The sequence below is a fragment of the Bactrocera oleae genome, chromosome 4 (genome assembly GCF_042242935.1).
Source record: "Bactrocera oleae isolate idBacOlea1 chromosome 4, idBacOlea1, whole genome shotgun sequence".
Classification (NCBI taxonomy): Eukaryota; Metazoa; Arthropoda; class Insecta; order Diptera; family Tephritidae; genus Bactrocera; species Bactrocera oleae.
This window is the reverse complement of record NC_091538.1, coordinates 15,526,496-15,542,566: the sequence shown is the minus strand read 5'-3', so window position 1 is coordinate 15,542,566 and position 16,071 is coordinate 15,526,496. Positions and strand designations below refer to the sequence as shown.

The window sequence follows — 16,071 nt, the reverse complement described above, 5'->3', positions numbered from 1 at the left end:
TGCTGGTACGCACCTGCGGGGTTTTTAGTCTCAAAAACTGGACAGGTAACCAGTTCGTTGTCGCCGCAGCTCAAGCGCATAGTGCGACGTGGAAAAACAAAATATTACAAAAAAAAAAAATTTAAAACTACTTTTGCCAATATATTTGCATAGTTGACATTTAATTTGCAACACAACTAAATAACTTAAATTAAAAAAAAAATATTTCTCATTTTTTATACCGTTAACTTTTCACAGAGCAAATATGGTATGTCTCGGGCTTCACGCTCTAAACGCTCTACACGGCGGCTGTTGCAATTGAGGCAGCTGGATTGTGCCACGGTTGGTGCCCATGGTGGTGGTAGTGGTGCGGATGTGTGTGGTGGTGTTGCACTAGCGCCTGATGCCACGGTGACGACACTGTTGAGATTAATGGCGAAAAGGCACTGCCTGAGCATATTTCGTTTTTTTTTTGTTGTTTTTTTTTGATTTTGTAAATTTTTGTATTTTTTTGTATATCAAATAGTGTGTTTGTTTTAATTTAACATATTTTACAACATTCAATATAAGTTTTCGCAAAACAAAACCAAAAATTACAATACCGTTACGTGTAAAAATAATTTTGTATAATTAATTGTGTGTGTTAAAATTTTTTATTATTAAAAATTTTTTTTTTATAAAAAAACCATGCAATGAAAAGAGAAAAAAGAAAAAACAAAATCGATGTTGTAGCAACTAAATTAATTATTTACATACATTACACACTAAGAAAAAAATTAATATACATCCTGAAAATGTTATAACAACGAAAATAAATATTAAAAATTCATTTTATGCCTCGCTTTTATTTAATAATTAATTAAAAATTTAATTAAATATTAAAATAAATCGTAAAAATATTTTCAGGAATATTTAATAACTTTTCGCAATACTGTATAAGAAATGCATAAAGCTACCAAACCAACAATATTGTGCATAAATATAGGCACAATAATGACTTAATATAAAGTCACGTGGGTTGAATGTAACTTTTTAGTGACGTTTTACTGACAAAGAACCAACTTTTCCAAACAAATACCCTCACAGCTGATTTTCTCCATATCGAATATCGGTTATTGTCAATTAAACTTTGTCTAAAAAATTTTGAATGGAACGAATAATTTACTACATGCCAAGGTCCTTTCACCAGTACGGTCGCTCTTCAGTCTTTTTCTAGTTTACAGTAATTTTCATTGTTATTTTCAATTTCTGTTCTTATAAAAACAAAGCCGTGATCCATAATCCATACTTTTGAAACACAAGTTTTTGGTTCACCAATGGCGACTTTATAACTGGAGAACCCACTCAGGTATTTTCAATATGCCTTAATTTATATTCAGCTAGCAACAAGCACAAAGCTCTGGGGTATTGAGAATGGATTTCTTTCTCAAAAAATTTACGAATAAGTCAGGAAAGTTTGCAAATTAACCAGCTTAGGAACCGAAAGAGCGCTGTATGGGATATTAAAAAAAGTAATGGTCACTTTGTTGTTATTGAAGCGGCAGAAAACATTCCTGAAGTAATTTCAAATTGACAGTCCTTGGCCGAATAAAAATCCGGGTCCGTTCCATTTACTTAGACCCGACTGTCGTGGGAACGGTAACGGTCACTCTCGTCGAGCTTGCCTCGAATAGAGAGTGTTAAACAAATAAATGACAGCTTTTCCTAGTAGGACCTTTGTAATTATAATTTGCATGCGTGATCTTTAAGACCAAGGTATCTACTAAAATTACTTTTTATGTCTAGGGATACTTTCTACAAACACAGACGTTTGGAGACATGCACTCAACTATCGCTGTAAATTTCTACTTTAACTTACTGCTGGTGGAGTTGAAAATACTGGCTGGTGAAGAGGATAACGTACCCATATTGGTTGTGGGGCCATAGCCGTTGGCGGCCACCGTAGCACCATAAGAGCCGCCCGAACTGTGTGGCGTAGAAGCGCTGCTGCAATAGCCGCCACGTGGACTCACGCTGCTCGATTGAGCGCGCTGATAATCATCTTCGGTCCATTGGCCAGCGGTATCCTGAACGCTGACAGCCAGCTGGCCGGTATATGAATTAAAGCCGGTCGAGCCACCGGGAGATCTAAGAGATAATGAGAAACAAAAGTAATTGCATAAGTTTTATGTAGAAGACAGTGAAGTACTGAGCTTGAGGCTTACTACCTTGGCATGGAATACAAGGCCTCGACCAAATCGGCTGCGCGTTTGAGTATAATTTCCTTTTGTAATTTTTCTGGATCGCCAGGATGACGTGGTATAAGTTTTTGTAGACGTTGAAAACCGTAATCGATGGTCGGCTCATTGAGCGCTGCTTAAAGAGAAGAGAGATAAATGCAAAATGAACTATTTAGTAAAGTTGAGTTACATAAAATATAAAATTTTTTAATAACAATTTATTTTTACTCACAAACATAAACAAATCGGCCCGGCGAACCTTTGCAGAACTGTTTGCTCTTATACGACAAAGTCACCTCCACCACACCGGGTATGTGACGTGGTGGTGTTTGCACACGAATGGCATGCGATGTAATCAATTCGCTCCAAACGAGCATTGTGCCAAAGACCACTTGGAGGCCATCAAAGAAATTATCACCCACTATAATAACGGTTGCGCCGCCAGAGGTCCAACCCTCGCTGGGTGAAATCGCTTTGATGCAGGGCGTGGCCACGGGCAATGGTGGATAGAGCCCTGTAGCGATAAAGAATTAAGAATGCATTCTTAGTAAATTGTGTGATATATAATATTGCGGGTAATGATACGCGGGAAAGGGAAACGTGACAATGTGTACGACCGTATTGTTATTTAAGCGAATTCGAAACAAATTAAGCTAATAATATAATGAAATTTGAAAAATAAAAATAATAATGGCTAAAAATTAATATGCGCCTGAAAGTATGCCAATATATATATTTCAAACGCAGAGGCATACATTTAGGCGCAATAAATTTTACACTGCTAAGTTTTAATTACTACGAAATTCGAAATTTGTAGATTATTATTAATTTGAAATAATATGGTTAATCTACTGCAACATTCTCCAATTCTACTATTTTTTGTACTAAACAACTAAAAAACCGAAAATAAATTGTAAAACAATTTTGTTACGGACCATCATAGGTACTGTCAGGCGCAAGTGGGTGACCCGTTAAGGACAGGGAGGAGTTTCCTGTACCTTCCGTGGTATCCAAACGTTTGGCGCGGCGTCCATGTTTCGAATTGTTGTGTACGAACATATTATCGGATATAGCCAATAGCGGGCCATCAACGGTCACTTGTGTCGAGATGACAACCTAAGGGAGTAAAAATTTTTATTAAATTCTCAGAATTTTTAGAATTTAAATTAAAAAATTACAGAGTAAATAAAATTTTCGGAAGTTTTTCAAAGTAAAAATTAAAAAATTCAGAATTATTTACTTATGTTTTAATATAATTTTTTTAAAGCACGTTAAAAAAAATCCCGAAATTTCGGGATTCGTAAAATGTTTCGGGATTGAATGCCTATTAATGAATATTTTCTTATGACACATATTTGAAATTAAACTAGAAGTATTTATAAATATATGTATAAAAATTAAAAAAAAATTATATTGTATATGCAGTAAGCCAGCGATATGCTAACAAATTTTTTTACGTATTGAAAAATATCAAAAAAAAGTAATTGTTGCATTCAATTTTTAATTACTAATTTACATTAAAGCAATTCAAAATAAAAATTCCGAAATCTCGGCATTCATAAAATTTTTCGGGACTGAATTCCAATAAGTAAATATTTTATTATTATTCGAAGTAAAAAATATGTATATAAAGAATTGTTCGTAATATGCGTAATATGCGATAAATATTAAAAATACTATCAAATAGCGATATGCTGAACAAACAAGTTATTTTTCTTTTTTAAATATTTTGTTATAAAAAAGTCTCGAAAATCTGGGACTCTTAAAAGGATTCGAGATTGAACGAAAAAATTTAAACATAACATTTCTTTTAAAAAATAATATTTTTTTTGGTTAAACATATCAAAAGCTACCTGTATCTGTACACAAATAAATACTTTTAAGTACCGTACCTGAAAGCGTCTCATATCTCGGGGATTGCCGGCGTTCTTTAAACAGTTTTGATTGCATTTCAAAAAGAATTTCAGGAAAAATCTGTAAAAATGGAAAATATGAAAAAAAATTTACATTATTAAAACCGGTGGAAGACATATTAAGTACTTCATAAAAAATATAATATTTATTAGAAAAATTAAATAGATAGAATTAAAAAAAAAATCTATTCGAAGTTTTTAATTTTATTCATTTGTTCAATCTACAAATTTTTAAAAACTAAAATCATAATTACTTTCTTTAACAAATTGTCTCTCTCTCACAATTTTCTTCGCTCTATTTAATGACATAACCCCACTTAGTTTCACTTTGTCTTTATTCTATCATTTACCTTAGCCAATAAGCTAATGATAAGCATTTTCATGTCAACAACATTGGAACAATAGAACTTGTTTTGACAATCAATTAACCACTAGAATCATAAACCGTAAACAACAAACAACTAACTAAGATAACAACAAACTAACAGAATTTACAACTGTTATATCATAGTTTTATAAAAAGCTTTGGTTTTGTAGACAGTCCTAATAATATCAAAAAAAAAGTGGACGTATCTCGAACTAAAATATATATTGTAGAGTAAAATGATATACGATCCCAACTGACTATCAGCTTTACTCATTTAGCCATCATGTTTGAGACAATGCAGAGATTGTACAGTTCTCAATTTGGTTCTCAATTTCTTTGACAATATTAGCTGTTTTCCAAACCATTCACCGTTGACAATTTTCAGTAAAGCAGGCTGCTTGTTTAGTGTTGAGTATTTTTTGATATTGGTTCTAGGATCTTTTTGATAGTAAGACCTACATACACCTACATATACCGAAAATATATCCAAGAAAAAAACTTCGAACGAAAGTTTCACTTAAGTAAACTAAGTATTATATAATAACACTTATATTATATGATTTCATTTAGCAACATATAGTTTTTTTAAGAGATAATTTGAGGATCTCTTAGAAAAAGTCAGTTTTACGCCAAATAAGATAAAGTGTGGAGAAAACATGCTTCTTAAACTGGCTCAACTACCGGTAAACAGTTTAGGGGAACGAAGAGCAACGAAGTAATTGCGTCAAACTTTTATTATTATTATTAATTAGCTACTCTGCGTGCTTTCCGATACGAATAATGATATTCAATTGGCTTAAGTTGTATATTTAAAATAATATTTAGCTTACTTTCATATTGCCGCGAGCGATAAAAGCAACAATACACCTATTCAACGCTAACAAAATAGTGTCAAACACTCTCTCTGCCTCAAGCCTTCCTCCCACCCTCAATCTTCTCAATCCTTATAATGAATAATAAGGAAAACAGATGTTTGCCTCGCGGCGTAAAAGTTTATTTGCCTCTTTAGTTGGGCGCTTTTTTCTATACCTATGACCTCGAGCGCTTTTCGCCAGTTGATCTTAATCAAATATACACTTAGAAGTATATTTGTATGACAGCAGGCAGTCCGGTGTCGTGTCAGATTGTCCTTATGGTGCGGGTGTGTGCGTGTTCGCTCCTGCGGCGCTCATGCTTAGCGCTGTGACGTTTAAGGGTGAAAGAGTGCCAGAGTGCAAGGAGCAACGCTGCCGCCATTGCCGTGTGTTAATAACAAATCAGCTGAAGTGGCGTACACCGGAAGCCGGTGATACTCTTACTTATGTGTATAAACAAATAAACTTAAGCACTTAAGTGGTGCATGTGAGAAAGTATGTATGTGTGTGTGTATATACTCTATGAATGCGCCTGGTATTGTTTACCAATTTGTTTATCCCATTGAGGGTGTTAATAGATGTAAATTATATTAATGAATGCGCAGCTATTTCGTTTTGCTCCACGACAAATGTCGAGTTTTTACATTTTTTGGACTAATATTTCAACACTTCGATATCGTATTAAGAAAATTGAGGAAATAAGAGGCACTCGCATGTAAATTTTGTAGACAAATGCTGCGCGTCTCGTATTTCTGCTATTGATTAACTACTTTGAGCCAACTGGAGGGTGAGAGAGGCAGGCAGAGCGTCGGAGAGGAAATGTTTGCTGATTCTGCGTTGAAAAATTATTCCGGTAAGGTTTATATTTCAATTTTTTTTTAAATATCAGAAATGAACAGATGCACAATTTAATCAATGGTGATGGAAGTAGAGAAAAATACCGCTACTTGTGGATTGGTAAGAGTTTTAAAGCGGTTCATGATCTTATTATAATTTCTCCGCTTAAACTTTGGTTGATAATTGTATCAGGATCTTTTCCTATTTAAATATAGCATATTCCTTTTAGATACTCATAATCTTTTTATGGACACTTTTGCTAAGTCCTTTTGTCCATTTCAAGTCTTTTGATATCAAAAGATACTAGTTTTCGAAGCTATGTTAAGCATTTGCAATCCAATTATTTTCTAAATAACTGAGAGTACGGAGATATTTCCCAGTAGGCTGGAGACACTTCTACATATATTTGTTTTAAAAAAAATTACAATCAAAAATGTCTGAATTCCGATACCGATAACAAATTTTAAATCCGGAAATTGCGGTATTTGTTTTAAAATGTTTGCATTCCAAATTGCCTGCATCCCTCTGAAATTTCGACATTTGTTTTTAAAATATTGCATTCTAAAATGACTGAATCCCGACCCCGTTTTGTCAGTCCCCGAATTTCGGAATTTTTCAAAAAAATTTTGCGAATAAAAATGCCGGTATTCCGATACTGATCCCCATTTTTCAATCCCGAAACTCCGGTATTTGTTTTAAAGATTTTGCAATCCAAAATGACTTAATCTCGATCCCGATTTTTCAGTTCCTAAAATCGAGATTTCTTCATAAGTTTTGCATTCCAAAATGTCTGAAACCCGTTCCCAATGTCGATTTTTCAATTCCGAAACTTCAGTAACTATTTTAAATATGTTGCAAACCAAAATGACTTAATCTCGATCCCGATTTTTCAGTCCCGAAATTGCGGGATTTCTTTTAAAAATTTTGCCATCAAAAATGTTTGAATTCCGACCCGATCTCGATTTTTCAATACAACAATGGCATGACAGTATGACCAGCGTTCTATTCTTATAACACCCCCTCGCTGGCTACTGCGACTTAAGACTTTAAATATCAAAATTTTTACTTTATTTGCATAAAATTCTGTATAAATTGTTAATGCTTTATAAACATTAATTTTGTTAAAAATTTAAAATTTAATTGCTTCTCAGTATAAAATCAGAGCTGATTGAACCTATACATATGTATAGACAGATACGTACAAGCAAAAACTTGCTTTTTCCTATCATAATACTATATCATGGAAACATAATATTTGACCTGCTTGTGGCTGCTTGTGGCCATCTGCTTTCGTATTTCTTATCTAAAAACGGAGCAATGTTTCAAACTGTGATACTTTTTAACGAAACCATGTATGCGCGTATGTACCTCTTTGCGATTTGTTTGTTTGTGGATAACTGGACCATATTTTGTCATAGATAAGGCAATTGGTGTGTAAAAGAAGTACTTATTGAGCTTTAGAAGTACATATATGACAATTTTAATTATGGTAAAAAAAATTAAAAAATTGAGGTTCTATATTTAGGCTGAGGTTTAATATTTATGGATAACGAAAACAAAAGTCATTATCAAAAATGCAAAGGCAATGTGGTCCAACGAAATATATCGCAAATTCTGCTTTGAAGAACACAGTGTCCGTTAAATATTATCGCCGCAAACTACGCATGAATTATCGATGCTAAGAAATTTTATGTAGTGTAGCAGGAAACTCTACTTCAAAAGGGCTCTGTTTTGTTTTAAAAAGTACTAATTTTTTCTTCTAAATTTGATAATTTTTGTTTTTAATTATAATAAATTTTAAAAAAATTTCAGAATTTTCAAAATACAATTTTTATTTAAACCATTTGGTAACTGTATTACAAACGAGTAACTATTTTTTTCTTAGGATTGTGAGCAATGTAATGTAACATAATAATTTGTATTGGAAATAATAAACATTTTGGTATATATTTAATTGAGACATGGTTGGCAACTCTGCTGCATAAATACTTAAAGAAACCATTGATTAAAGTAATAAACATCATTTGCTTAATTAATATCAAATACATTTTGTATTTCCTTAGAAATTTTAAGTAAAAAAATATGAATTAGTTGGCAACTGTGTTTTTGATATAAATGTATGTATACCAAATAATATTGAATACCAAATAATATTGAATAATATTATACCATTAATATTAATATGAATTATATTTTTTCTTTCCTTAGAAATTTGGAGTAAAAAATTCGAAGTAGTTGGCAGCTCGGTTTTGTAAATGCATGGGAATCAATTAATATTAAGTAATCTTTTATTATTATTATTTTATCAAATAATATTAAGAAATATTATATTTTTAATATAAATATCAATTTTTTTATTTTCCTAGAAATTTGGAGTATACATTTATGAATATTATTTTTATTTCATAAGAAATTTGGAATAAAAAAAATTCGAAGTAGTTGGCAGCTCGGTTTTGTAAATGCATGGGAATCAATTAATATTAAGTAATATTTTATTATTAATATTTTATCAAATAATATTAAGAAATATTATATTTTTAATATAAATATCAATTTTTTTATTTTCCTAGAAATTTGGAGTATACAATTATGAATGAAATGGCAACTCTGTTTGGTAAATGCGTGAATATCAAATAATATTAAGTTTTATATTTTTTTATTAATATTCATTATTTTTATTTATTTCCTTAGAAATTTGAAGTAAATATTACGTATGTGTTGGCAGCTCTATTTTGAAAATGCGTGAATATCAAAAAGTATTTGATAAAATAATATTAAGATATTATATTTTTAAAATTAATATAAATTTTTTAATTTTCCTAGAAATTTGGAGTAAACAATTATGAATGAGTTGGTAACTCTGTTTTGTAAATGCATGAATATCAAAAATTATAGAGCAATATATCAAATCCAGATGTTCACTGGGACACATACAGCTGTTATTATGTAGATAAAAATATATATAGGCCAATGTATGTATGTATGGTATGTAAGCAACTGTATATTTCTATATTTTTTGATAGTCATGGCAGCGCCTAAAAATTGTGTCATCCCAAGAGACACTTAAAAAAAGTACCAAACAACTACAGATGCATTTGCATACGAAACATGTGAGATATGTGTATGTAAGAGTGTGTGCATTTATTTTCACTGATAGCCCAACAGCACAAACACTACAAATTTGTTAAATTTAAAGCATATTAAAATGTTAAAAATAACAAGAAGCTGGCAGACAAACCGGCTGAAAGGCCGAGTGGGACCTGTGCGCAGCGACAATTTGCACCGGGAGGGTGTCGTGTGTCGGTTTATCGCTGGCACTAAAGTGGAGTAGATTTCCAACAAATTTTTTTCACTCGCTGCAATCGCTACTTTTGTTGTGTGGAGTTGAAATGCATTTGTTGTAGATTTTTGTGTGCGCTTGTGTGCGTGCTGGTTGCAACATGCCATGGTTTTGTGTTGCATAGTGGCGCTCGCATGTGGAAATGCAACACCAAATACTTGTCGTTGGTAATTTGAATACCGAAGAGCGCATCTTGCATCTTTTTTTATTGCACAACAATAATAGCAACAAATGCTTGAAACGTTTATGGCTCATTTGTACATTTGTATGGACAATTATGCGTTTAAGCACACAAATACGCATACATATGTACATATATGTTTGCATATATACATACATATATAACATATATGTGTATATGATTTTGAAGTGTTTTTATTGTTTTCATGCTGTGTCGTCGACATGTTGTCACTATAATCACTTAATTTTCTCAGAAGTGTAACGAAGTGATAATGATAATGATTAGCTGTAAAATAAGGAAGTTAAAAAAAATTTAAGAGAAAATTGGAAAAAAATTCTCAAATTTTTAAAACTAAATAAAAAAATTAAAAACTTGAAATAAAGAGATCCGTAGAAAAAACATGTCGCTGCTATTCGCCGGACGCATAAATATTTAACCACTAAATATTATTTGGACAGCAACATGCTCATTTGTTGCAAGGATATACAGATGGGTGTAGATTTGTACATATGAATAAAAGTAGTAAAACTGATGAGTTATGACTGAAGCTATCATGCTTGCATGTAAACTGCAGAAATACCTACATACATACATATATTACATTAATAATTCGATACCGAGTATTGATCAAAGCTTTATAATATTATCGTTTATGTAAAGGGAGCCATATTGTTTTGTGCATTTGGCAACTGCTATTATTATATTATTTTTATACACTGAAGAGCGTATATTAAGTTTGCTACGAAGTTTGACCCTATAAAATGTATACATACATATAATATTATATAAATGATCAGTATGATGAGCTGATTTTATTGAAACATATGATAAACAAAAATTTTATTTAACATTCGCTTTTATTCCAAAGGTTTATACCAAAAGATGTTGAATCAACGATTTGAGTGCGACAACTAATTAGAAACGAAAAAAGTTTATCAGCAAAAAATAATAGTACTATACAAATTTGCTTACTTTCCATTTTTTTAGAGCATTTGACCTGATTCGCAATTTCTTTGTACGTCTTTCCAGTCTGACGAAGGTCAAAAATGGAATTGCGTAGGGCAGGTGCAAAGCTGCTGCTTTTCCTCATTACAAAGCTTGAATATAACATTTTATTATATTTTAAACAACAACTTTGAAACAAATACTCACCAAAAATCAATAATATTATTATTAACAAGTAAGGAAGGGCTAAGTTCGGATGTAACCGAACATTTTATACTCTCGCAAAGTTCAATGGTATACTCGTTTGAGATTTCTTTGTGGATTGACTGATATTTTCGGTAGAAGGTCAACTATAGGCACTGGGGTCAACATATTTAGTACTTAGGGGCTTGAACAGTTTTGGTTCGATTTAGAAAATTTTTGGTCACAAGGTGGCATACTTTAAACGTATTATTCACGCAAAGTTTTACGCCGATATAATCATTGTTGCTTGATTTGCATAGTGGAAAGTGAAAGAATCAAGTGGTATTTAAAATGGTGTCATATGGAAAATAGGCGTGGTTGTAATCCGATTTCGCCCATTTTCGCACTGTGACATAGAAACATGAAAAGAACGTTACGCACCGAATTTGGTTGAAATCGGTTAAGCAGATCTCAAGATATGGGTTTTCACCTAAAAGTGGGCTGTGCCACGCTCACTGTCTAATTTTGAACGCAGTTCCTATAAAGTCATCTTATACCATCTCAGAGATAAAATTTAATGTCTCTGGCGTGTTTAGTGCTTGATTTATCGCGCTTTTAGTAGTTTTTAACAGTACCGTTATATGGGGAGTGGGCGGAGTTGCCATCCGCTTTCAACTATTTTCACACCGTCAATAGAAGTGCTAAAAACATTTGCTTCCAGTGAATTTTGTTATTATAGCATTAGCGGTTTAGGAGATATGCACATTAAACCTATTAGAGGCGGGACCACGCCCACTTTTAAAAAAAAATTTTAACTGCAGATGCCCCTCCCTAATGTGATCCTGTGTACCAAATAACAGTCTTGTATCTTATTGCGGAGCTTAGTTATGGCAAGTTATTTGTTTTTGATTAATGGCGTTTTGTGGGCGTGGCAGTGGTCCGATTACGCCCATCTGCAATACCAACCGTCTCACGGTACCATGAAACATGTCTACCAAGTTTCATAAAGATATCTCAATTTTTACTCAAGTTAGAGCTTGCACGGACGGACGGACAGACGGACGGACGGACAGACAGTCACCCGGATTTCAACTCGTCTCTTCATCCTGATCATTTATATATATATAACCCTATATCTAACTCGATTAATTTTAGGTGATACAAACAACCGTTAGGTGAACAAAACTATTATACTCTGTAGCAACAGGTTGCGAGAGTATAAAAATTATCACCGTATGGAATTATGCTACTTTAAACAACTGTTTCTAATTAAGTGTCGCACTTTATTTACCTTCTATAATGTGACGCATGTACAATGTGGAAAAAAATTAACAGTACTTCCACTGCACAACTACAAAACTGAACGAATTTAGTAGTAAATAGAGTAGCACAAACAATGCAAGTCTTTTAGGAAAATAAATAACGGTATATCAAAACATTTTATTATCTTACTCATCAGCCTCCTATAAAAAGGGAACGTTTCTACTTAGCTGTCAACAGCTGTATATATTATATATTTATAAAATTAATAAATTGTTAAGCTTTTATAATTTTTTTGTAATTTTTGTTGTTGGTTTATTAATTTATTATTATTTTAATTTTTTGTTTTTTGTTACTATAGTTTAAAATTATTCATATGTTTTTGGTTTGTTTGTATTATTTTTTAGGTTTTTGCAAACAAGTAGTTAAATTACCATTTTCTTAGCCTTTGCTTGCATATTCTTTAAGTCTTTTTGTGTTCAATGTTGTGTGTAATTAGCCATTAAAACTTTCAAGCGACACGCGAACGTGACCAGCTGTTCTTAATCTGGGCAGCTCACTGACTATGTGTGTGTATTTGTGAGTAGCTATAAAAAATTGCTTATAAATTTGTTTAAATTGTTTTTGTATAGGAAAAAAGTTTTTCTACTGCTTTAGTGCATAAAAATAATAATATTTAATATATTATTATAATTATAAATTTAACAATTAAAAGTAAAAATAAAATAGATATAAATATATAAATAAAATTGAAAGTAATAGAATAATATAATACTCATATTTTTTATATTTTTATGCATATATTCAAACAATTTTTTTTTTTAATATTGTATTTTTTGTAATTTTTTAAAACTTTTCTTTTTATTTTTTTTTTGATAAATTTTTTAATTTTTTTAAATAAATTTACCTTTACTAAAATTAAAATAAATATATATTTCTTCGTAAGTACTAAAATACAAGTATTTCTATAATATGCTTTAAGACCTAAAAACTTTAAATTTATCAAATTTCTTGTTCCCAAAAATCGCAGTAATGAAATCAATAAAAAAATATATATTTCCTGCCGGCGCATGAACACCATAAAATTCCAAAGAAAAATATTGCAAAACACAAATGTTCGGTTTGACTCCACATTTTAACGGTTTCAATGTCAAAGCGGCAATTTTTTGGCGAACAAATGTGCTGGCAAGTAACTGGAGACACAAATAAATAGAATAGCACTTGTAACGGACACATACACCAATACAATGCACAACATAGCTTTCACCTATACAAATTTATCATTATAAACCGGCCACCACCATTTTGTTTTAGTTATTGTATTTGCTGTTTATTGCTTGTTACACACACACACACACACATATTTTACACTACTGCAGCCGTTAAAGCCACCATGTATGTATGTGTACAAAAATATCCTTTTGTCCCCACCCACTGCCTTTCACAGCTACTGTCCGGCATCCACTTCCAGCGCAAATCGACATTTCACGCACCTCTCTCACACACACACGCATTTGGGGTGAATCCCTTTAAGCGCGTTGATGCCCCGACTTATTTCTATATCCCTTTGCCACCGCTTTGCTGCTTCGTTCGTTCTTTTTTTTAATATTGCTGTTGTTATTGTTATTATTGCAGCAACTATATTTTTTTCCAACCGATATTTGTTGTTGTTGTTTTTCGTACACTTATTTTATGCCATTTGTTAGCATTGTTTATGGTACTCCCCCAACAACAGCAATACACACAAACTCACACTCACACTAACACTCATTTGGGTGGCTCGACCGTGCAATGGCTGGCAGTGATGGCGGCTGAGTTTCCTGTCGCTTGTGGCAATGTTGAAAGTTCATTGTTTTCGGCAACAACGTAACGTACTTGTATATATACCCGTTGATAAGGGTTACTTGATGACGTGATTCGACGTTCTTAGCTCCATAAAAGTGGCTAAGGCGCATAAAGTCACGCAGAAAGCTCTTACTTATGGTCGTTATTGCGAAGACAAATACACAGTACACCGACACATATATACTTGTGTAGTTAAAAGGCAACTTTGTGTTTTTTGTAGCATACTTTCAGGGGATGTTTCGGTTTGTTATGCCTTTGTTGTCTCAAGCTTTCACTTTCGCTTTCTATTCGCACACACACAAACGCACTCTGTCATAAATATACACACACACACATATATATATATATTTATATGTCACAGCTTCTTTGAGTAGTCACTCAATTAGCACACACTCAACTCTAATGCCTATGAGTCCTTTTTTGTTTATGCCAGGCGTAGGTAAAGAAAAGTTTCATTGAAGAAACGCTACTTTTGTCTGTAAGTATGTGTGTTTGTGTGCGCCAAAGAAAGCTTATAATGCGCTCAACACGCATTTTGTTTTATCAGCATATTTATTTATTTTCTTCGAAGTGCAAAAGTCCTTTTTTCGTGTGTCACGCATTTTGTGCTTTTCTTTCTTCGCCCTTTCGCCTGTGTATACAGATACATATATTTTTGTAAATATCTACATAGATGTTTATAAATATCTATATTTTTGCTTGTCGAAAGAGTTTTTAACACACAAATTTACTTACTCACCGTTTGTTTTGGTTCTTTGCCCCAAAACTTTGGTAAAAAAGATTATCTACACTGTCGTCACGGTGTATTTTATATATAGGTGTATTCGGTGTTAGTAAACACATCTAAATATTCACACACATACATACATTCTTAGCTATGTACAACCATAAAATTTAAACATATATAAGTACATCAGCAGAAATGTTTGTGAATTAAAGCAGGCCTCATGAAAATTTTTGTATGCACAAGTATTTGTTTTGCGTCATAATTTTTTAACTGTAATGGCTATATACATATATGTACTAACATATAAAATTATGTGTGTATGTGTATAAAGCCGTATTAAATTGTTTTATGTCTTATGGCGCAACTCATCGGGTGTGCAAAAGGTATATTTACGGCGAAAAATTAAAACATTTTTGAATATTTTTTTTTCGAATACTTAAATAATTAAAAAGTTTTATAATATTAAAGTAGTACAAATTTCAAATTTCTCATTACAAAAAAATTTTGATTTTTGTAGGTCGTAAAGAGGTTTTGAAATGCCTTCGCATCATATACGGATCGTTATCCTACGTGAGTGGTGTATCATGGATTTAAAAATCTAATTATAAAACAAAATAAATATAAAAAATTTTTTTTTTTATCACAATTAAATAAAATGACTACCAAATTTGACCATAAAAAAATAGTTCTGAAATTTTTTTTTATATTTTTCTTTTTTAAATTTTGTGATGATTTTTAATTTTAAAATATTTCTAAAGTATTTATATACCAATATTTGAGAAATTTTTTTATTGTTTTAATGTTCACTTTGACACTTTCTAGTTAAGGGACATGCCTGTATTGAAAATAGAAATTGTTTTTATTTTTCCGCATAATTCATTGTCTGCAACTTTAACAATAAAATATTAAAATTTTATATAAAAATATAATAAAAAGTGTAGCCACTCAATTAAATCAGCTTATCAGTTTATCTTAGAAAGCGTTTTTCGCGAAACAGCAATTTGCCAAAATTGCAGAGATTATTCGGAGGCAAATGATCCGAACACTATCAAATTTTTCTGGAGTTCTGTATGTATTTTGGATGAAATTGAATTTAAAACAAAAAAGTGCCACCATTTTGTCAATTTTTGATTTTTTTTGGGAAAGTTATTGTACGGAGATTAGATTTTTTTAGATTTCATCCCCGAAGAAGGCCGGAATCACTGCAGAAACTTAAAAAAAAATGTTTTTTTAATAACTAATACCTTATTATTATAATTTATTACTTAAATCTTATTATTGAAGTACAAAGTCTTTTTTTTTTTTGATAGTTAATAACAAATTTTTTTTGTATTTTAAAATAATTTGGTGTTTTAAATTTTTTGTATTTCAAAAATAAATTTTTTATAATTTTTTTCGTTTTTTTAATTTGTTTGTATTTC

The 16,071-nt window shown here is 31.6% G+C and overlaps 1 protein-coding gene across 12 annotated transcripts in view; it reads right to left on the bottom strand.

Annotated features, from left to right (window-relative positions):
• kn (EBF transcription factor knot) overlaps window positions 1-16,071 on the bottom strand; it is a 154,202-nt gene that overhangs the window by 1,761 nt on the left and 136,370 nt on the right. For 3 of the 12 annotated variants that reach the window (XM_070108318.1, XM_070108319.1, XM_070108310.1), the window contains exons 6-11: window positions 4,091-4,172; window positions 3,134-3,314; window positions 2,431-2,712; window positions 2,187-2,334; window positions 1,838-2,106; window positions 222-429 (exon numbers count right to left, since the gene is read on the bottom strand). In XM_070108318.1, coding sequence (XP_069964419.1) covers window positions 278-429; window positions 1,838-2,106; window positions 2,187-2,334; window positions 2,431-2,712; window positions 3,134-3,314; window positions 4,091-4,172 — 1,114 coding nt within the window. In that variant the 3' untranslated portion in view covers window positions 222-277. The remainder of the gene's footprint in view (window positions 1-221; window positions 430-1,837; window positions 2,107-2,186; window positions 2,335-2,430; window positions 2,713-3,133; window positions 3,315-4,090; window positions 4,173-16,071) is intronic. The other 9 variants (XM_070108314.1, XM_070108312.1, XM_070108313.1 and 6 more) reach the window with 9 other exon arrangements.